Genomic DNA, 23,045 nt, shown 5'->3' with positions numbered 1-23,045 from the left:
CAAAATGGGACAAAAATACCCCAAAAACCAGCCCAAAACCACCTTCTCCTGCTTCTCCTATGGGATGCAGGGGAAGAGCATCAAAACGGGCCCAAAACAGGCCAAAATGGGACAAAAATACCCCAAAAACCAGCCCAAAACCACCTTGTCCTGCTTTTCCTATGGGATGCCCTCAGGATCATCACTGTCCGATGTCCGATCGCCCATCCCCTTTCTCGGCGGTGATGGTGGCATCGATGTCCCCTTCCCCGTCTGACCTCCAGAGATCTTTGATGGTGTGGACTTTGGGACAAGGGGCAGTGAAAACCCCATGGCTGCTGCATCATCAGCCCCCGTCCGGACACCTCCTCACTCGGTGCGGTGCCCATCAGACCCAAAGCCACTGCCTCCGTTGGGGCTTCACCTCGGCCAGCGCCTCTGTCACTGACCGCCTCAAACCAGCACATTTAGGGGCCTCCTTGGACCCGTTACTGGTTTCATCCCTGTCATGGGTTCATCCATAGCAGTCATTTATCTCCTTCTTGTACCTGGTGCAGTCTGTGGTTTGAGTTCTGGGCTGGAACAGTTGCTGATAACAAGTATGTTTTGGGGGTGTTTGTGTTCAAGGCTTGTTCTGAGCACATGCTCCAGGTGGAGGAGGGGAGGCTGGGAGGAAGGAGAGACAGGACACCTGACCCAGGCTAGCCAATGAGGTATTCCATACCATAGCACGTGATGCCCAGGATGCAACTGGGAGAGAGAGAGCAGGAGGGATGGAGCTCTAGAGGAAAATGGAGGAGGGAGCACGCGGTGCTCGGCCGGGCAGGGTGGGGTGAGTTATGGGTTGGTGGCTGGTGAGGTGTTGTATTCTTTTCACTTGTTATTGGCTGTGTCATTATTATTGTGTTAGGCCTTAGCTATTAAACCGTTCTTATCTCAATCCGTGGGGGCTACATTCTTTGGATTCTCCTTCCTAGCTCTCCGGGAGTTGGGGGACTGGGTTTAAACCATGACAATCCCACAGCATCAGTCCTATACGTTCCCATGAGGAAACTTCAAACGCTGCCTGCACAGTGAGCAGAAGACCACGGGCTCGGGACCATTGCAACAGCCTCTGTAAGGCAGCGCTGTCGTGTTCTGCTCCTCTCTTAGAGAGAACTTGTTGGAGGAGCTCCATTACTGCCTGTTCATCGTTGAGATGAAGATCCCAACTTCCGCAGCGCCAGCTCCTACCCCTCATTCCTGATGGGACTTCAATCCCTCTGTGGAGGTCACCGATGTGAGGGTCCCTGTTCGGGCACCGCTTGTCGATGCTGGAGTCCCGGACAACGCAGAGACCATCAATGTGATCAAACGATTGCCAAAGTTTATTAGATACGGTGCTCTTCTTATACCCTTACTCCCTTATGTAACAGCCTTGGATACTGAGCTCTGATTGGTTACTCTAGAGGTTACCATTGCTTGCAGAGCTAATGTTTATAACTTGTTATAATTGGGATTAAATACCTTACTCTAAAAATACAGGGGGAAACTACAGCCTTGGCAGGGATCATTCTCTGCACGAAAACATGGGAAGTTACAGAGGAATAACAAGACAACTGAGCTAGTTTAGGCCTGCAAAGGCTCTTTTTATCTTCAAGTAGCAAGACTCAGGGTATTGGAATCACTTACTATGTAGCCTTGGCTCTTTAAGAACCCCACAGATTTCTATAGTGATAATGGACCAAATTCCTTTGGGAACACCGTTTCCTTCCACAGCAGCGTCCCCTTTCCTGATCCATGGAAGCCCGGAAGGAATCCTTGCATCTTCCTTGCGGGATAACGGGATAAGGTTTGGAGTCCATGCTGCCTGGATGCTGATGGAGATGGAGAGCAGGGAATGGGCACCTTCGGGCTCCGGAGCTCCTTGGTCCAGGTTTGTCTCTGCCATCCTTTTCCCTAAGGAAAACTGCGCCGTTCCCAGCAGCAGAGCGCCCGCAGGCAGCATCCCAGGCTCCGCTGCTCCGGTGCACTCCGGAGGATGAGCAGGGTCTGAGCCGTCAGGGAACGGAGTTCGGGATCGGCCTCTTCCAGCAACACTTCCAGGGCTGTGATCCAAAGAGACCGGGATGAGCCTCCCATAGCCCCCAGCATCCCCCCAGCCCCTGCTCCCTCCTCACCTCTGCAGATCTGCTCCAGCTTCCCTGAGCTTTCCCCTCTTAGGGGCCGCGCAGCCAATCCTGTGCACAGGGATCCATTGGGATCCATCAGCATCCACTGGGATCCATCAGGGATGCAGCGGGATGGGGACTGGGATGGGGCTCACCAATGAACCTGACGGCTGCCTCTCGCAGGGGGACCTGAGCATCCTGCAGGTACCGCAGGCTGTGGTGCAGGCATGCCTGCATCCTCTTCCTGCTCCGCTTCACCTGCAGAGGGAAGGGGATGCTATGGGAATGCCCCCCCATTCCCATCCCAATATGGGATGGGCAGAGCGGTCCAACAGGTTCCAATGGGAATAGGGATGGATGCAGGGTCCATACCAAGCATTCCGCAACCCTCCACATCTGCTTGGTCTCCAATAGGTGCTGGAGATCTTCCCATCCCAGGAGCGTCGCCACAGGAAGGAGAGCGTCCCAGGAAGCCTGCAAAGGATGGGATGGGAGATGGCCCCTTGGGAATGATCCCACCCTCTGGAATGTGGGATACAGGATGGGGGGGGGTCCTTACCTTGACCACGCTGTGGCTTTGGTCATTCAGATGGAAGAAGAGGGGGAGCAGCAGATCCCAAGTTTTGCTCCGTATCCTCCTCCAGTCACATTCAAGCATCGTCTCCAGGAGGAAGCAGACCAGGTGGATGGAGAGCTCCCGGAGCTGCTCGCATCCCTGCAGGCAAAAGGAAAAAGGTGGGATATGGGGATGGATCCCGATGGGATGTGATGCCCTGGAGCCATCCAAGGGGTGGGGGGACCCCATGCAGCCCTTACTGCATCAAAGAAGGGCCGCAGGTCCTGCACCAGCCCCACGGCAATGGGGATGACTTCCTCCAAGCAGAGGTGCCTCATCACATTCTGTAGGAAGAGCAGGCCCTTTATCTGGAGCTGCTCTGTGACATCCCAGAGCCTGCCCATGATGTGGGGCAGGAGCTGCTGCAGTTTCCTTGCCTGCAGGAAGAGATGGGGGCTACTTGGGGGGCAGTCGGAACCCAAGGCTCTGGTGGCCAGAGGGGCCCCCATGGCCAGGTCCTGCCCCATAGGCAAGAGGGTGCCCCATGACCCATTGAGAACAGGGCTCCCCATGACCCATGCCCTGCCCCATGGCTGTGCCCTGCCCCATACCCATACCCATGCCCTGCCCCATACCCATGTCCTGCCCCACAGCCCTGCCCCATAGCCATGCCCTGCCCCATACCTGTGCCCTGCCCCATGCCCTGCCCCATACCCATGCCCAGCCCCATACCCATACCCTGCCCCATACAGCTGCCCCATACCCATGCCCTGCCCCATACCCATACCCTGCCCCATACCCATACCCTGCCCGATAACCATACCCTGCCTCATACCCATGCTCAGCCCCTTACCCATACCCTGCCCCATGCCCTGCCCCATGGCCCTGCCCCATACCCATGCCCTGCCCCATACCCATGCCCTGCCCCATACCCTCCCACGGCCCCGCCCCCCAGCCCTGCCCCCATTCGTGCCCCCCTCACCAATCTGCGTTCCATCGAGAGCCTCAAGAGCTTTTCCAGCAGTGCAGCCACGGTCACCACCCCCTGGGGGCCCTTGGCCCCCCCAGCACCGGAGGCCCTGGGCTAAGGCAAAGGCAAAGGTGCTGGGACCCCCCACCCCCAATCCTGCAGGATCCATAGGGAGCCATGGGGGGGGGACTCACAACCAGGGCGAGGATGGAGGTGTCCCACATACCTGGATCGTTCCCAGCAGCTCCTGCAGGATCTCCATGGGCTCGGAGAAGCTCAGGACCATGTCCCACATGAGCAGGTCGGAGCTGGGAGGGAGATGGGGGAGTCAGGGTGGGGTGGGAATCCCATGGGATGCTCCATGAGGGATCCACATAGGGGGCATGGAGGGAGTCGATCCTTAGGGATGTCAAAGCAGCAGAAAGGGCGTTAAGATCATCCCATTCCAATCCCATGGATTGGGATAGAGGGACCAGATCCTCAGCATCATAAAGGGCCTCAAGATCATCCCGTTCCAACCCCAATGCCATGGGGTGGGATGGAGGGAACTGCTCCTTAGGGATGTCAAAGCATCATGGAAAGGGCCTTAAGATCCCCCCATTCCAACCCCAATACCATGAGGTGGGATGGAGGAACCAAATCCTTAGGGATGTCAAAGCATCATAAAGGGCCTTAAGATCATCCAGTTCCAACCCCAGTGCCATGGGGTGGGATGCAGGGACCAGATCCTCAGCATCATCAAGCACCTTAAGATCCCCCCCATTCCAGCCCCATTGCCATGGATTGGGATGCAGGGCCCAGGTGCCCAAGCCCTCCAGGCTGGTACCTGTCTCTCAAGGGCACATCGAGGACCATGGAGACCATCAATGCCCTGGGGTGCTTGACGGCCATGAGGGTGATGAGCTCGTCCATCCTCCACATCTCTTCTATGCTGCTGTTCCGCAGGCATTCATGGATGCTCCTCACCACGCTGGGTATCTGGAAGCAGGAGCACGGGGCTGGGAGCGCCTTCCCCATCCCTCTCTGCTGCTTTGGGTACCCAGGAGCCCCCCTCGGGTTTGGGATGGAGGAGGAAGAAGCGGATGTGATGGGAACGCAGCCATGGGGCACCCACCTCCAACAGCCAGAAGTCAGGGTCGCGCAGGACCAGCTCCAGGATGTTCTCTGCCACCCTCCTGTTGAAGATGCTCGAGTCCTTCATGGCCTCGATGACCATGCAGACCATCTCCATCCGCTCCCGTGGGAACAGGAGGACTGCAAACTTCTATGGAAGGAAGGGTGGGAGCCATGGAGATGCATGGTTCCTGCTTGGGGAAGCAGCCCTCCATAGGGTCCAGCCATGGGGGAGCTCCGTTACCATAGTGAGTTCTCGGGGGCTTGTTGTTAAATTCCATTCGAGCTCTTCCACTTGCTTCTGCTTTCGCCGTTCTGAAGAGGAAGGGGGATATGGGGGAGTCAGTGGGATACAGGAGCACCAATGGGATAGAGAAGCATCAATGGGATACAGGGGAGTCAGTGGGGTACAGGGGAGTCAGTGGGATAGAGGAGCATCAGTGGGATAGAGGAGCATCAATGGGGTACAGGGGAGTCAATGGTACACAAGAGCATCAGTGGGATACAGGGGAGTCAATGGGGTACGGGGCAGTCAATGGGATACAGGAGAGTCAATGGGGTACAGGAGCATCGATGGGGCACAGTGAAGTCAATGGGATACAGAAGCATCAGTGGGATACAGGAGCATGGATGGGACACAGGAGCATGGATGGGACACAGGAGCACGAATGGGACACAGTGAAGTCAATGGGGCACAGGAGCACGGATGGGGCACAGGAGTACGGATGTGGCACAGGAGCATGGATGGGACACAGGAGCATGGATGTGGCACAGGAGCACAGATGTGGCACAGGAGCATGGATGTGGCACAGGAGCACGGATGGGGCACAGGAGCACAGATGTGGCACAGGAGCACGGATGGGGCACAGGAGTACGGATGTGGCACAGGAGCATGGATGGGACACAGGAGCATGGATGGGGCACAGGAGCACGGATGGGGCACAGGAGTACGGATGTGGCACAGGAGCATGGATGGGACACAGGAGCATGGATGGGGCACAGGAGCATGGATGGGGAACAGGAGCATGGATGTGGCACAGGAGCATGGATGGGGCACAGGAGCATGGATGTGCTCGCTGCCTGCGGTACCTTTCTGACGCAGCAGGTACTTGTAGATGTTCCAGAGCACATCCAGGGCCGTGGTGCTGGTCCCGTCCTCGCTGAAGCGGAACAGGAGGAACTGGCCCAGGAGCTGGCCCAGGAGCTGCTCCGAGTCCAGGCAGCTGAAGCGGCTCCCCCGGGCCAGGAACAGCTTCTGGGGGGGAGCGGAAGGGGAGGAAAGCAAAGGATGAGCAGGGGAGGAGGGGGAGGAGGAAGAGGAGGGGAAGGAGATGAAGGAGAAAAGAGAAAGGGGAGAAGGGAAGGAGGAAAAGGAGAAGGTGAAGGAGAAACAAGGAAAATGAGAAAGGAAAGAGGAGGAGGAGGAGGAGGAGGAGATGAAGATGAAGGAGGAGGAGAAAGAAGGAGAAGGACCAGAAGAACGTGAAGAATGAAGGAAGAAAGAAGAAAGGAGAAGGAAGAGCAGGACCAGGAGCAGAAGCAGGAACAGGACCAGGAGCAGGACCAGGAGAAGGACCAGGACCAGAAGCAGGACCAGGAGCAGGACCAGGAGCAGAAGCAGGAACAGGACCAGGAGCAGGAACAGGACCAGAAGCAGGAACAGGACCAGGAGCAGGAACAGGACCAGGACCAGGAGCAGGAAAAGGACCAGGACCAGAAGCAGGAACAGGACCAGGAGCAGGAACAGGACCAGAAGCAGGAACAGGACCAGGAGCAGGAACAGGACCAGGAGCAGGACCAGGCCGAGCACCGGATGCGTTGCAGTTCCCGTCTCCCCCCGCAGGGGTCGCTGCCGCCCCGTCCTTACCTTCAGCGTGCGGTGGTGCAGCCGCAGGACTCGGATCAGGGCTGCGATCCTGCCCAGGGCCCGGTTCCTCACAATGGTGCTGGGGTTGCAGCTGAAGCGCAGCAGGAGCTGGGCAAGGGGGAGAAGCCTCGGGTGAGCCCCGGGGCTGCGGCACGGGCTGGACCCATCCCGCTCCCATTGCAGCTCCCGTTGGAGCATCCCTGGGATGCAGGCGATGAGGGTTTGGTCCCCTCGCTGCGGGTGATGCTCTGGCCGCAAGGACCAAGGCACGGTCCCTATGGATGAGGAGCATCCCACATAGGGCAGACCTGCAGGATGCTTTTCAACTCCTCGCCGGCCTCGGGGTCTGGAGAGTTGAGGACCAGGCTCTTGAACATGTCATCCATGTCTTCCAGTGTCTGCAGGGACAAGAGCAGAGCCCTTCGGGTACCAACTGCGGGCATCCCACAGCCCCAGTATTCCAAAGGGAGCTGCGGGCTCCTGGAGCACCTTACATGTTCATAGTAGAAGGTCTCCACCTCCGAAAACTCCTCTTCTGGAGGCAGGAAGAAGATGCTCGTGCAACAGATCTCTGCGAGGCTTGTCCCTAGGTCCTCAAGCCCTGGCTGCACTGAGCTGCAAAGGGAAGAAGGCTCCGGTTGGATGCTGGGGATGGGAGCAGTGTGGTCCATCCAGGAAGGATGCGCACTTGTGGTACCTCAGTTCCACGATGGCTTCCATGGCGAGATGCCACACATCCGTGTGTACCTCGGTGACAGGCTGCTCTTGGAGTATTGCCTATAGGGCACAATAGGCATAAGGGATCTGGGGGGCCACCAGGCTTGGGGGCTGGAGGCCTTTGCCCCATAGCATCCCCATAGCATCCCCATAGCAGCCCCATAGCATCCCCATAGCATCCCCATAGCATCCCTTCACCTGGATGGTCTGGACGAGCTGGTTGTTCTTGCAGAAGGTATCCAGGCCCTGTTTCAAGCCGCGGCACCTGGCGGTGTAGAGCAGGAGGCAAACGTTCCGAAGGAATTCAACCTTTTCCTGCTCAGACTGGAAAGCAGTGGGGATGGAGGCACAAAGAGGGAGAGTGAGAGGGGACAGGGGTACCGGGGTGCTAAGGGTGGAGGCAGCACCCACCAGCACTCATCAGCATCCATCAGCATCCATCAGTATCCATCAGCACCCATCAGCACCCATCAGCATCCATCAGCATCCCTCAGTATCCATCAGCACCCATCAGCACCCATCAGCACCCACCAGCATCCATCAGCATCCATCAGCACCCATCAGCACCTATCAGCATCCACCAGCACCCACCAGCACCCATCAGCATCCATCAGCATCCACCAGCACCCACCAGCACCCACCAGCAGCCACCAGCACCCATCAGCATTGCTCACCACGGCTGCAGTGTTGTCAAAGGCCTCGATGTGGTCCACCTTGTCCTGCTCCAGTTCGTACACTGGTAACCAGTTGGTATCTGATGGAGGAAGAGGAGAGGTTTGGGCAGCATCCAAGGAACATGCTGCTGGTCATGGAATCAAGGAATCATGGAATGGGTTGGAAAGGCCCCAGAGAGCATCCATTGGCTGTCACCAAGGCTGTGTCCAACCCAGCTGTGGATGGAGCATCCCCCCTGTGCCAGCGCCTCCGCCCTTCCATAGGGAACAACTTCCTTCCATCCCAGCGGAACTTCCCCTGTTCCAGCCTGATCCCATCACCCCTCGTCCTGCTCCCAGCCCAACACTCACGGGGCTTCAGTAGCAGAATCGGGGACTCCTCACAGGCCTCCAGTGAGGAGGTGCTCCCACTGGAATCCTCATCGCTCTCCCAGGCCTGCCGGGGGGGTCCTGGGGGTGTCTCCATCATCCCACGGGATGCGGGAAAAGGATCGGGATAACCAAGGGGAAAGCTTGGATCAAACGCAACAGGGCTTGAGCTCGGAAGCAACGCAACAGCTCCTTCCTCCTGCTCTTCCTGCACTGCTGCTCCCCTGACACAGGCACTGAAACAGGGGGACCCAAATGACGTCACAAAGGGCCCCCGTTCTGACCCATTGCCATGGTGACCTGGCTGGGTTCTGGACTGGAGCTGCAGGGCCATGAGCTGCATCCCAGCATCCCAACATGCTCTGTGTGGGGACCCGTATGGGGCTCCATCAAGATGGGGTTTGGGGGCATTTAGGGGTACCAGCAGTGATGGGAGGGATGGAGATGCCCGGGGTGGGTTGGGTTTTGGGGTACAAGGTGGGTTTTGGGGTGGTTTAGGGGTACCATGTGGGTTGGAAGGGATGGAGATGGCTGGGGTGGGTTGGGTTTTGGCGTACCCTGTAGTTTGAGAGTGGCTTAGGGCTACTGGGATGGATGGCAATGGCTGGGGCAGGGTGGGTTTCTGGGTACCAGATGGTTATATGGTTATATGGTTTAGAAGATTATACAATTTAGATGGCTATATGATTCTATGGTATAGATGATTATATAGTTTAGATGGTTATAGAGTTTAGAGGGTTACATGGTTCAGATGGTTACATGGTTTAGATGGTTGAGATCATTTAAGTGGTTCAAGACCATCTTAAGAACCTGAACATGCACAAGTCCATGGGACCTGATGAAATCCATCCACAGGTCCTGAAGGAGCTGGTGAATGAAGTTGGTGAGCCACTGGCCATCATATCTAAAAGATGATGGCAGTCAGGTGAAGTTCCCAACGACTGGAAAAAGGGAAATATAACCCCTATTTTCCAGAAGGGAAAATGGATAACCCAGGGAATTACAGAGCAGTCAGTCTCACCTCTGTGCCTGGCAACATCTTGGAGCAGCTTCTCCTGGAAGGTTCTGTTAGGACACATGGAAAACAACGAGGTGCTTGGTGACAGCCAGCAGGGTTCACTAAGGGGAAATCCTGCCCCACCACTTTGGTGGCCTTCTATGATGGGGCTATGGGACTGATGGACAGGGGTAGAGCAGCTGATGGCATCTATCTGGACTTGTGCAGTGTCTGACACTGTCCCACACGACATCCTTGTCTCTAAGCTGGAGAGGCATCAATTTGATAGGTGGAGCACCTGGTGGATAAAGAAGTGGATGTATGGGTGCATACAAAGAGTTGTGGTCAATGGCTCCATGCCCAGTTGGAGACTATTTCTGTACTGACCCATCCCTCATTTCCTTACTGACCCATCCCTCATTTCTGTACTGATCCATCCCTCATTTCTGTACTGATCCATCCCTCATTTCTGTACTGATCCATCCCTCATTTCTGTACTGATCCATCCCTCATTTCCTTACTGACCCATCCCTCATTTCTGTACTGATCCATCCCCCATTTCCTTACTGACCCATCCCTCATTTCTGTACTGATCCATCCCTCATTTCTGTACTGACCCATCCCTCATTTCTGTACTGACCCATCCCTCATTTCTTTACCTGACACAGCATTCAGTAGGGCAGAGACCTCAGTGTTTCACCCAAAGCTCCCCATTCCCAGCTTTAAGGCTCGCCAGGGCTTTCACTCACTTCCACCATGGACCTGTGAGATAGGAATTCCCTCCTCTAAACAGGATAACAAGGTCTTATTGAGGGACAAAGTCAATAAAGCAAAAGCAACCAGTGCTGGGTGCATGACCATAGCCAGTGGTGTGAGTGATTAGGATTTGTTATAGGTTTCTATACGTTCACTACTGCATTGGTCCCATCCATAACCATAATTCCTTATAGGCAGAGAACATTATAACGAATAATTATAACTATTAACAATTATAACAATTACAATATTATTATATTGTTATATTGTTATAACTATTAATAACTAATAATGGTAACTATTACCCTAAATCTCCTCCTCTCGGTGCCTGCGCACTGCTCTGCAGTGAGTGCGGGCAGGGGTCTTGAGGATGAAGGAAGCAGTCTTCCTCCCAGTGTGCTCTTCCCCTTTGGCCCAGCTGGACCCAGCAATCCCCCAGATGAGCTCAAACCAGCCCTATCTGTAATAATTGTGATACCAAGCAAAGACTGAGGAGAGTGGGACCTCCCTGCACAAGTTCCTGCAGGATGGGCAGGCAAGGAGCATCCCAAGCTGGCTCTGTCTCTAAAGTAAACAGAAGGATGGGGTGGAAGAACCCATTCATGTGAACTACATAGAACTAAATAAATATAACATATATAAATATATATTATTATAACTAAATAAATATATATAAATATAAATAGAATGAAACATTACATATAACATAAATATATATTTGTTATTAGAACTAAATAAATATAACATACATAAATATAAATATAGATATCTGTATAAATATATAAAAATATAAATATAACATACAACTAAGTCCTGTTATTGCAGATTTACAACACAGCCCTTGTCCTTTAAGGCTACTTTAGGAGACTGCAGTGAAACCATGGGGTTTAGTGGGGCCACTGAAGTCCACACACTCCCAACATAGACATTGATTGTTCTCTTCCTACAGCCTAAAGGAAGCTAAAAAGTACAAAAGCAGATGTTTGGTTCTATTGATAAGGGACAAAAGCAGATGTTTGGTTCTATTGATAAGGGACAAAAGCAGATGTTTCGTTCCATTGCTAAGCAGGGAAGAAGCAGACTGGGCACCAACCAAACCCTAAGGCCATGTGTGAAGATTAAAAGGTGAAAGGTTGAAGAAGAGGAAGACTCATTTACTTCATCTTGAGACCCCTACTCACAAGAGGAAGACTCTAGAATGACCTTCTAGCTCATTATAATACGAAGTGGGGGTAGATAATAAATATGTATAGGTGACTTGAGTAACCTAATGCATATGTATACCTTCAGAGAAGCAATGTAAAGGGAAACCAACCCTTTGGAGCTATCCCCATGCCCCTCAGTGCTGGATAAAAGCATACCTACTTTATGGGCTGTGGAGTCCATCCATGCAGCAGGGAGAGCCTTGTTCCCGTTTCCCTTGGAATTGATCCGGAGGAAACTCCAGGACCAACCTTCCCAACAGTTCCAAGGTGACAGCAGGTATTCCTCATGGCAGCAAAGGGAGACACGGGAGGATAGCTCCTCCTCATGTGTGTCCCTGTATTGTTATACATGGCATCCACATATGGGCACTGGAAATACGACGTTGTTTTCCAGGGAGTTTCCCGCATGGATACAAGATTGGGATGGTGGTCTTTAGGGTCTTTTATTTTCCCCAGCTTCATTAATATTACGGACATAGCAACATCCCATCCTTCTACTTACCAGTTAGTGTTAAGTGTGCCCACCCTGGCCAGCAGGAGTCCCGGATATTCCCCATTCCCAAGTCCTGCTTTTCCATTGTTTTCCTTACCCCTTTTGTACTAAGGTCCTAAGGACCTGAAACTAAACCAGCTCCCTTCAGGCATCCCAATCATTTTCCATTCCAAAGCCACCAAACTCCCCATCACTGAGAACTGATGACATTCCCTGCTTTCCTGCCTCCTCGCATCAGAACACAGGGGAGCAGGGAATGAGATATCACCTTTCATAACAAAACCCATGCAATTCCCCATGGAAAATAGGGCACCAAATGCTAAAACCCAATGGATTTCACCAGGAATCAAGTAACCCCCCCCTTCCTGTGCCCTTTGCCTTTCCCAATCCATGCAGAGCATCCTCAATGACACAGGGGTCTAACCCCTGTGTGCCCGTGGGCCCCCCTATGTGACCATGGGCCCCCCTATGTGACCATGGGCCTCCCTATGTCCCCATAGGCCCCCCTATATCCCCATGGGCCCCCCATGTGACCATGTGCCCCCTATATCCCCATGTGCCCCCTATATCTCCACGGGCCCCCCTATGTGACCATGGGCCCCCTTTAGTCCCTGTGATAAACACATCAATGTATTGGCTTTCGCAAATCATAGATGTGATTATGGGGATATAACCATACAAGTTTATAGTAACAAACCCAAAGCTCAATAAAGACATAAGATGAGCAAACCGGAGTCATATAGGAGAAGAATCTGTAAAGTTAAAAAGAAGAAAAGGGGAGGGGGGGGTTGCATGCTTGATAAACGAAAAGCTGATGCCTATAAAATAAGAGAATTAAAGTACTTTTGAGCTTAACTTAGGTTGTAGAAAGAGAACAATGTTTATGTTGATAGCCTGTGGAATTGAGTGGCCCCACTAAATGTGAGTGAACTGTTTCACACTGGTCCTCTAAAGTATCTTTAGTTATAAAGAACAATGTTTGTGTTGTAAGTCTGTGGTGAGATAACAAGATTTAGTGACTCCACTAAGCATGAAGGAGTTATTTCACACCATCCTTGTACTTATCAGTCAGTTCAGAGACAGCCTCCCAACCATCTGCTCCCTTGGGATGCTCCTGTCCTGCTATCAATGTTGCAGGAAGGTCACAACTGTTTCAAATCTGTGTTAGTTATTAGAATCATTACAGATCTGGCTGGTTTTAGTGAGTGTGTAATTACTGGGGCGTCCAACTGGGCCAACGGTGAAAAGCAGACTGCGAGGAAGACTGCTTACTTCATCCTCAAGACCCCTACCCACATGAGGAAGACTGCTTACTTAAACAAAGCCCCAAGTCCCTTCAGCATTAATGGGCCCCACTGAGGGCTGCTCCTGACAAAGCCTCCCCAGGGACTCATTAAAGCAAGTACCTGTAGGCTGTGATTACAGCAGACAAAGGCAAAGTGCAGGTGTCTGATGGTGAGAACACCCTTGGTGTGTTTGATGAAGCAGAAAGGCCAAGCCCTGAGCACAGCCCTTGGAGAAGTAGAGCCTGAAATGCTGAGAATGAAATTTCTCCTCCCAGGCCTTGATGAAAGAGGCAAGTGCCATAGGGCAGGGGACAGAGACCTTTTGTTCTCTGGGGCCTTTCAGCCTTGCCAGAATCCTCCCTCATCTCTGCTGCAGGCTGTCCTGCACTGGCCCATGCCTGCACCTCTGTCCCTTCAGGCTGCTGACACCCATCTTGCTTTCCCAGCCAGCTCTCCCCTGGCATTTCTGTCCCTTCAGTCCCATCTCTGCACCCATGGCTGTCTGTGCCTTGAAACACAAAGCCATGGGCTGAGCCAGACTCCCTCTGGGTCACCTCTTGCACCACAAGTCCACCTTTTGACACACATTTCTCTTTCCTAACCTGGAGTCTGAACCTTCCAGGCTGCACTCTGTAGAGGTTTCCTTCTCTTCCTGCTAGCAAGAAAACCTCCATCATCTCTGAAGACACATCTCAAGTAGTGTTACACTGGTACTATAGTGTCAATTCATCAGGTGGAATGAATATCCCTCATCAAGCTGATCTAAAGGAGGCTTCTAGAGGAATGGGGGATGCCATCAGGATAGAGAACTGAGCACCATGGCAGAGCAGTGGGAAAAGCCAATGGTCTGGATTGAGAACTTGCTGGCAAGAGCCAACAGGAAAGGTGTTGTCCTTGGGTGCAAGGTATCCCATGCTGTGGGGACAGGGCACCTCATCTGGGACAGCTTCCTGCCTGTAGCCCCTCTCTGCTGCGCACACCCCACTCTCTGCCCGCACTCACCAGTGTCTCACAGGAGCTTTGCACTTCCCCTGCAGCAGACACCTGACTGCAGGAGGTTCCTGCATCCTCCAGGCTCAGGGATGGATCTTGCATTCCAGGCGAGTTTGGGCAGTGCAGGAGAGGGAGACAGGAAGGTCGGCTCATGGGGCAGATGAGCAGTGTTCAGGCACCCCCAGCTCTGGGCATTCCCCATGTGCCACACTGAGGCATGTTCCCATCAGGGAAACTTCTCAGACAGCCTCTGGTGTGTCCAGGGCCTGCAGCCACACTGCAGGAACACCTACTCCTCCTGCACCTACAGACATCAACTGCTCTCCATTGCTGGGCTCTGTCCTGCTTGTAAGGGTTTGTTAAAGCCCTGAACCATCACCTTGCTTCTTGCTGACTTCCCTCCAGCCTCCCTCAGCTCCCTGCACTCTGCTCATTGCCACCAGGAACCAACTGAAGAGTCCAGAAGCTCTCAAGGCTTCCTCAGGGGTGACCATGTTTCTCCATTCCCCATTGCTGGATCCATGGAGTGCCAGGTGTGAGGTTCCTGCAGAGGCAGAGATGCCCCTGGGCAGAGCCCTGCTGCCGGGAGGGGTGTGCAGGGCAGAGCTGAGCACACAGCCCATGGGATGGGCTCTGGCAGCACTGAGAGGGAGCAGAGCTGGGCACAGAGCAGCAGCTCCTGGCAGGGACAGCTCCAGGCAGCAGAGCCATGGGCAGGGAGTGGGGGGAAAGTGCAGCCCAGGCCTGGGGAGGCTGCGTTCAGGCAGCTCTCTTGGTGTCTGCCTTCCACTGCAGGTGGCTGCTGGACATGCTCTGCTGGGCACAGTCCTTTGCTTCTCCCCATGAGAGCTCCTTGATCTGCCCTCTGAACCCTGCTGCCCTGCTCTCAGCACAGGACACGTGTTTGTGGGGGTTCTTCAGATCCATTTGTGTGTGAAGGCATCTTACAGGCAGTGCAGGTTTGAGCACAGGGCAAATGGGAAAGGACTGATGGACACTGCAGCTGTCCTGGCTCTGCACTAAGGTAGAAAGAGCTGAGAACTTACGGCTATTTCAGTACTCTTCTGATTGTCAGTCATACATAGAATGTTTCATACCCCTAAAAAAAACTTCACCAGTGTTATACTAGTAACTAAATAACACAGACAAAATATGTTAAGGCCACGCTGAGCCTCTATTGTGCAGCCCTGACTCATCTCAGTCATGAGTATAAGTAGTGAAATTTAAAATAATGTTGGATTTCCTCTGACATCCCTTGTGAACATCAGAGCTGGACAAAACACTGCTTCACTGATAAAATGAGTACCATCCAACCTGGCCTTGAGCACAGGCAGGAATGGGGCAGCCACAGTTCCTCTGGACACCCTGTGCCAGAGCCTCAGCACCCTCACAGGGAAGGAATTCCTCTTAACATCCAAGCTAAATATCCCCTTTTTCAGGTTAAAACCATTCCCTCTTGCCCTGTCACTGCACATGATGTAAAATGCCCCTCTCCAGATTTCCTGTAGGCTCTGTCTAAGCATGTGCAGATTGCCAAGATGTCTCCCTGGAGCCTCCTCTTCTCCAGGCTGAACACCTCAAGCTCTCTCAGCCTGTATTCATTCAGTTATGAAGATGTGCGGAGGAGTACCCCAGCACTCAAAGAATATTTGTGGCCCTTCATAAGCCCGTCATTGTAGGATCATAAGAGAACAGAGGTTGGAAGAGACCCCAGGAGGTCTCAAATCTAACCTGTCAGGGACAGGATCAGAGCAAGTAGTTCAATGCTTGATTCCAAGCTAGAAAACCACAAGTCCAGAGATCTCAGGTCCCCATTGGCCTTCTGTTTTCTGGCCTGGACAAGCCCAGCTCCCCCAGCCTCTCCCCACAGGCACCATGCTCCAGTCCCTGCATGTCCTGAGGTCCCATTGCTAAACCCATTGGTGCTTTCCAGCAGCATTCCTGAACTGATCTGAAACCTGGATGGAGTATCCCAGAGCATCCCTTCCCTTGTTCTCCTGCCGTGCTCCTGCTCATACAGCCCACGATGCTGCTGTCCTCCCTTGCTGCCAGGGCACAGCTGCCTCCTGTCCAGCTCCTGCCCACCCAGACCTTTCCCATGGGCTGCTCCCAGCCAGGCAGCCCCAGCCTGGGCCATTGCAGGGCAGTCCCCTGCAGGGACCCCTGTGTCCCCTGCTCTCCTGCCCAGGACACCCTGAGAGCTCTGCAGCCCCCCCCATGCCATCCCATCTCCTCACACCAGCACAACAGCTCCGACCCTTGAACTCCCCAAGAGCTCTTCCTGCTCCAGGCACAGAGCAGCCATGCCAGAGCTGGAGCAGCCACAAAGCTGCTTTCATTCCCCTTCATTCCTGCCATGGAACGACACATCACAGAAGAAGTTGCTGCAGGATGGTTTATTGTGCTTAAATGGAATGAGAGACCCCATTGACACCAAGGCTGTGGGTCACACAAGATGCATGGATACGTAAGTAGCAGGGAATGAAAAATGACATGTCTTTGAAAACAGCATCATCACAAGTGGAAAAAAGAAAACAGCTGGAAAGCAACAAAGACAGATGTGCCCTGTCACGACCTACACTTGGAGCCCTTTGCAGAGGAAAGCAGGCAGTGTGTGGCTGATCAAACACATCGAGTCAGCAGCTTTCTCACAGCATCCTTGAGATCCTGGTTCCTCAGGCTGTAGATGAGGGGGTTCACTGCTGGAGGCACCACCGAGTACAGCACTGACAGCACCAGATCCTGGGATGGGGAGGAGATGGAGGGGGGCTTCAGGTAGGCAAAGGTAGCAGTGCTGACAAAGAGGGAGACTACAGCCAGGTGAGGGAGGCACGTGGAAAAGGCTTTGTGGCGTCCCTGCTCAGAGGGGATCCTCAGCACAGCCCTGAAGATCTGCACATAGGAACCCACAATGAATACAAAACAGCCAAATACTACACAGATATCAATCACAACAAGCCCAACTTCCCTGAGGTAGGATTGTGAGCAGGAGAGCTTGAGGATCGGGGGGATTTCACAGAAGAACTGCTCCACAGCATTGCCTCTGCAGAGGGGTAGTGAAAATGTATTGGCTGTGTTCACCAGAGCATTGAGAAAGCCACTGGCCCAGGCAGCTGCTGCCATGTGGACACAAGCTCTGCTGCCCAGCAGGGTCCCATAGTGCAGGGGCTTGCAGATGGCCACATAGCGGTCATAGGACATGACAGTGAGGAGATAAAACTCAGCTGAAAAGAAGAAGAGAAAGAAAAAGAGCTGTGCAGCACATCCTGTGTAGGAGATGGCCCTGGTGTCCCAGAGGGAATTGGCCATGGATTTGGGGACAGTGGTGAGGATGCAGCCCAGGTCCAGCAGGGAGAGGTTGAGCAGGAAGAAGTACATGGGGGTGTGGAGGTGCTGGTCGCAGGCTGTGCTGGTGATGATGAGGCCGTTGCCCAGGAGCACAGCCAGGGAGATGCCCAGGAAGAGCCAGAAGTGCCAGAGCTGCAGCTCCCGCGTGTGTGCGAATGGCAGGAGGAGGAAGTGGGTGATGGAGCTGCCGTTGGACATCTGCTGCCTCTGGGCATGGGCACTGTCATGGGAGAAACAGGCAGTGATGGGTTAGGACAGGAGGGATGTCAGATACAGAAGTGCAATTTACACACTCATGACTGTGAACACTTTCATGTTGCAGAGGAGCGACTGAGAGTGACTTGGTCATGATTGTCTCTGAGGTTGGTTGGTTTGTTTGTTTTCACAGTGTCACAGCTGACAAGTGACTTTTTCAGGGATACAATTCCTAAGTATGTTTTTAAAGGCAACTCTGAAAAGTCTCAGCTTGACAAAAAAGGCTCAACTGTCTGTGGGTCAGTGCCTATTCGGGTCCATCAGAGAAACAGTCCATCTGGTTCTCAGCTGCCCTGCTCTTTGTACAGAGAGTCAGCTCCTTGCCCAGCAGAGCATGTCCAGCAGCCACCTGCAGTGGAAGGCAGACACCAAGAGAGCTGCCTGAACGCAGCCTCCCCAGGCCTGGGCTGCACTTTCCCCCCACTCCCTGCCCATGGCTCTGCTGCCTGGAGCTGTCCCTGCCAGGAGCTGCTGCTCTGTGCCCAGCTCTGCTCCCTCTCAGTGCTGCCAGAGCCCATCCCATGGGCTGTGTGCTCAGCTCTGCCCTGCACACCCCTCCCGGCAGCAGGGCTCTGCCCAGGGGCATCTCTGCCTCTGCAGGGGCTCAGGAGCAGCTCACACAAGTCCTGACAAGACTTTCGGTGCCTCCTCCAAAGCACAGAAGTGAATTCCCAGCTCCCACTGCCCAACCTGCCCACCAAGAGTGAAAACATCAAAGCTCTGGATCCTTCCTACTAAGGCAAATGCTGCCTCAGTGTCTTTCAGAAGATGCTCTGCAAATGTCCTCAGAGTGGTGTGGAGCTCTGAGCAGCCCTGACCCACACAGCACCCTCTCCATGCACAAGAACACTTTTTCTTTCATGACAGGAATTGTTCCTTCCCCCCCACCCCAGTTTCTCTCCCAGCACCGTGGGAGCTCCCAGTCAGGCTGAGTGCTGACCCTGGCAGGCAGCAGAGTCCCTGCCCCTGCACACAGCCCCTGGGCTGCAGGGACCCTGCTCGCAAGGACAGCGCTGGGCACCCCTGGCTGCACACCCACATTCACAGCCTGCAGCCAGCACAACCCGGCACAAGGGACCTGCCTTGTCCTGTCCCTGCCATGGTGCAGAGGGAAGCCCTGCTCTGCAGCACATCCTCCTCCTTATCTACACAGAGAAACCGCAGCTTCATTGCCCTACACCCAGAGCCTTACCACAAAGAGGGCTGGGAAGGTTACTCCTCCAGAAGGTTTTTCCTCCTCCTCAGCATCCCTCACTGCTAAGGGCATTTAAGCTCTCTGAGTCTCGCAGGTCTCCCCTGGGTCCTAGCTCAGCAACAGAGGACCAGCCCAAGGTGGCTCTGCCTCTGCCCCACTGGGCTCCTTCCAGGGCTGCCTGAGGCTCCAGGGAAACACCATGGGAAACAGCCTGAAGCAAGCACTGGTGTTCCTTCCCTCATCTGGGACACAAACTGCCTTCCTGCAGTGCCATTTCTCTGATGATTCAGAGATTTAAGGCTAAAAATCTTCTTCTCTTACAATCACAGAGTCACTTAATTTGAAAATGGCCCTTTGAGAACATCGAGTCAAACCATTAAGCTGTCACTGGCAAGTCCACACACTGAGCATGAGAACAGTTCTGGTGGGATACCCTGGTTGGATGGTCACCAACAGCAGCTGTGGCTTTAAAGTTGAATTTTACATTCTACCATAATTTCACTAATTTATATCCTATTCTATTTGTTGTTAAGCATTTTGCTACACATTAGAGCATAGAAATCAGCTGGACAAGTTATGTTGATGCAGAAACCTCCTCATATAAATAATGGTACTTAAACCCATCTAAGAAATTCTGAACAATTGCATAAAGCATCCAAACATATCCCTCACTTCACTGTGAAGAACTTCATGCTTCATCTTGAAGACCTCTGACCACGACCATCTGAGGATAGTGAGCAAGCACCAAAAGGGAGGAGACTTAAGATAATAAGGACCTAAACTTATTATAACATCCCAGACAAACTCTAGGGAACCTAATGAATTTGTATGTTTGTGTATAATAAATATCCATCTTATTGAGCTCCCGGTGTGCCGGTTAGGAAGAGCAATCCCCCTCACACCTGTCGTTGCAATAAACATCCCTGCTTTATAACTCTCAGAATCATAGAACCATAGAATTGTTAGGGTTGGAAAGGATCTTAAGATCATCCAGTTCCAACCCCCCTGCCATGGTCAGGGACACCTCACACTAAACCATATCACCCAAGGCTTCATCCAACCTGGCCTTCAACACTGCCAGGGATGGAGCATTGTCATGGTTTGAGCATGTTTTGAGGGTGTTTTTGTTCAAGGTTTTTTCCAGCCAGGTGGAGGATGGGAGTCCGGGAGGAAGGAGAGACAGGACACCTGACTCAGGCTAGTCAATGAGGTATTCCATACCATAGCACATGATGCCCAGGATGCATACTGGGAAAGAGAAAGCTGGAGGGGTAGAGCTCTGGAGAAAAATGGAGGAGGGAGCACATGGTGCTCGGCCAGGCAGGGTGGAGTGAGTTATGGGTCGGTGGCTGGTGGAGTGTTGTATTCTTTTCACTTGCTGCTTGCTGTATCATTATTATTTGTAGTAGTAAATGGCAGTAGGGGTTTTGTGTTATGCCTTAGCAATTAAACCGTTCTTATCTCAATCCGTGGGGGCTACATTCTTTGGATTCTCCTTCCTAACTCTCTGGGAGCTGGGGGACTTGGTTTAAACCACGACATTTTTGGCGCCCAACGTGGGGCCCGAGCGTTTGAGATAAGAACAGATCTGAGCGGATTTATGGTCTCTTGTCACAATGCTGATTTATTGGCTCTTAGAGGTTTTTCTCTGGATCTCGCGGTTTCGGGATTTTGCCGGGTACTTTGTGTATGGATTGGATGTGTTTGTGTTTGTCGATCATGGGTCTTGGGCTAAAGCTTTTGTTTCACTGTACTTTGTGTCGGAGGCTTGTAAGACGGTGGGGCTCCGGCAGCAGGGAGGGATGGACGTGGCCGTGGACTTGGACTTGTACCAGGCCGTCCCGCTGCTCTTTGCCGTCCTTGTCCTTGTCCTTGTCTCCGTCTGCGTGGAGCTGCGTGAAGCCAGGAAGGAGCGACCCCAGGAGCTGCCGGCAGCTGAGGCTGCCAGGGAGAGCGGCACCGGGAGCCAAACGGCTGTGGCAGAGCAGCGGGAGCAGGCAGGGGAGGAGCGGAGCAGGGCGGTAGCTGAGCAGCGGGACCAGGCAGCGGGGGAGGTGAGTCCTGCGGCCGTTCCCGACCCCCTGACGGCTGAGAGTGTCCCCCGGAAGTCGCCCGCCGACCCCCAGCAGGATGCAGGAGACCACGCAGCACTTCCCAGCAAGGCATAGGAGGAAGATCCGAACTCAGGAGAAGAGAAGCTGGTGGTGGGAGAACTGGCAAGCAGGGCAGCTACATCAGCCCCGGTCCCAAAAGTTAAGCAGAGTCAGGTTTGGGTCTTGTCTAAGGTTAGACAAGCACATAGGAGCACCAGGAGACTGTTCCCAAGGCTGGACAGTCATGAGTGGCAGGGCATGTGGGACAGTATGGCCAAGTATCTGATCCACTGGGCCCCTCCAGTGCTTTGGAAGCATTGGAAGTGGAAGGCAGCTGTATGGAGTCCCCAGCAGCAAGCTGTAGAACTGCTGAAGGGGATGGTGAATGATTTTGAGCCTGGTGGGCCCAGATACTTCAGGCCATCATTCCAGAGATGCAATATAGAGATGTCTCATGATCGAGGGGTGGACTTAAGAGTGATGGTGTATTGGAAATGTGAGATCTGGGCATGGCGTGAATGGTATGGAATAAGGGGTGGATAATGTCATGGGTTCAGCCGTAGCAGTCATTTTTCTCCTTCTTGTAGCTGGTGCAGTTCTGTGTTTTGACTTCTGGGCTGGGAATAGTTGCTTGATAATGTCATGGGTTCAGCAGTAGCTCATGCTCTGCCAGGGAGGAGGGAGAGATAGGGTGCCTGGTCTGGGCTAGCTGGGGAGGTATTCCATACCATAGCACGTGATGCCCAGGATGCAACTGGGAGAGAGAGCAGGAGGGATGGAGCTCTGGAGGAAAATGGAGGAGGGAGCACGCGGTGCTCGGCTGGGCAGGGTGGAGTGAGTTATGGGTCGGTGGCTGGTGAGGTATTGTATTCTTTTCGCTTGTTATTGGCTGTATCATTATTATTGTGTTAGGCCTTAGCTATTAACAGTTCTTATCTCAATCCGTGGGGGCTACATTCCTTGGATTCTCCTTCCTAACTCTCCGGGAGTTGGGGGACTTGGTTTAAACCACGACAGGGGGTTAAAGGAATTCCTTTGCTTAAATAAAAGTATTGTCTTTCTTAAGTACTTAACATGCCAAGGCATCGACTACTGATGAGGGGGAGAAGCAGATGCTTAGTTCTACTGATGAGGGACAAAAGCAGATGCTCAGCTCTACTGGTAAGACACAAAAGCAGATGCTCAGCTCTACTGGTAAGACACAAAAGCAGATGCTCAGCTCTACTGGTAAGACACAAAAGCAGATGCTCAGCTCTACTGGTAAGACACACAAGCAGATGCTCAGCTCTACTGGTAAGGGACACAAGCAGATGTTTGGTTGTGCTGACAAGTGGGGCAGAAGCAGACGGGACATGGACCAACCCCAGCACAGCCCCAGCCCACAGGTGAGCTCCTCACCTCTCCGGCTCCTGCCCTTCTCCTGCTCCCTCTGGCCTATGGCCAGGGGACGGTGGCCCAGCAGGGCCTGGCAGCAGGAGGAGCGCCCCGGGGCATGCTGGGAGCTGTAGTGCTGGGGCTGCCGGCGGCCATGTTGGTGCTGGGGCTTGCAGGTTGTGCTGAGGGGAGGGCCGGGGCCAGCGCTGAGGTGAGCGAGCCCCTGTGGAGATGGAGACAGCCCCGCTGTGGGCACAGGCACCGGGCACCCCGACTGCCAGAGCGCCGAGAGCTGCCCCAGCCCGGCCTGCGGCCTGCAGCTGGCCCTGGGCCTGCACAGGAGGAAAGGGGAGAGCACAGAGAGGCAGAGAAAGAAGGGCCTGGGCTGAAGAGGTTCCCTGGCAGGACGGAGAGCGGGAGCTGTGGTGAGTGCCCGGCCCTTGGGGCCGTGTCTGCCTCTCATCTCTCCAAGCTCCCGCTCCCTTTCCCCTTGCTGTCATTGTCTCCCTTCCCCAGACCTCTCTTCTATTCCTGTGCTGTCCTCCACGTCCCTCTCTTCTCCAAGTCCTTCTTTCTCTGTCTCTCTACCAGCCCCTTCTCCTGCTTGCAGCTCATTCTGTATCCCACCGTCTCTGTCTTTCTCCCTGCCTACTTC

At 53.6% G+C, this 23,045-nt stretch overlaps 1 protein-coding gene across 1 annotated transcript; it reads right to left on the bottom strand.

Moving 5' to 3' along the window:
- Positions 1–16,747: 16,747 nt before the first annotated feature.
- Positions 16,748–17,680, bottom strand: LOC101867603 (olfactory receptor 14C36-like). The gene has a single exon (XM_005139465.2). It carries the CDS (start codon positions 17,669–17,671, stop codon positions 16,748–16,750), a length of 924 nt encoding a protein of 307 aa, XP_005139522.2. The 5' UTR covers positions 17,672–17,680.
- Between the last annotated feature and the right edge of the window lie 5,365 nt (positions 17,681–23,045).

The sequence above is a fragment of the Melopsittacus undulatus genome, unplaced genomic scaffold (genome assembly GCF_012275295.1).
Source record: "Melopsittacus undulatus isolate bMelUnd1 unplaced genomic scaffold, bMelUnd1.mat.Z mat_scaffold_74_arrow_ctg1, whole genome shotgun sequence".
NCBI classification, from domain to species: domain Eukaryota; kingdom Metazoa; phylum Chordata; class Aves; order Psittaciformes; family Psittaculidae; genus Melopsittacus; species Melopsittacus undulatus.
Note: the sequence above shows the minus strand (reverse complement) of the source record. Positions and strands in the feature narration are given on the sequence as shown.

Coding starts and splice junctions, on each gene's coding strand:
- LOC101867603 (XM_005139465.2), bottom strand. CDS start 17,671: ATGTCCAACGGCAGCTCCATCACCCACTTCCTCCTCCTGCCATTCGCA.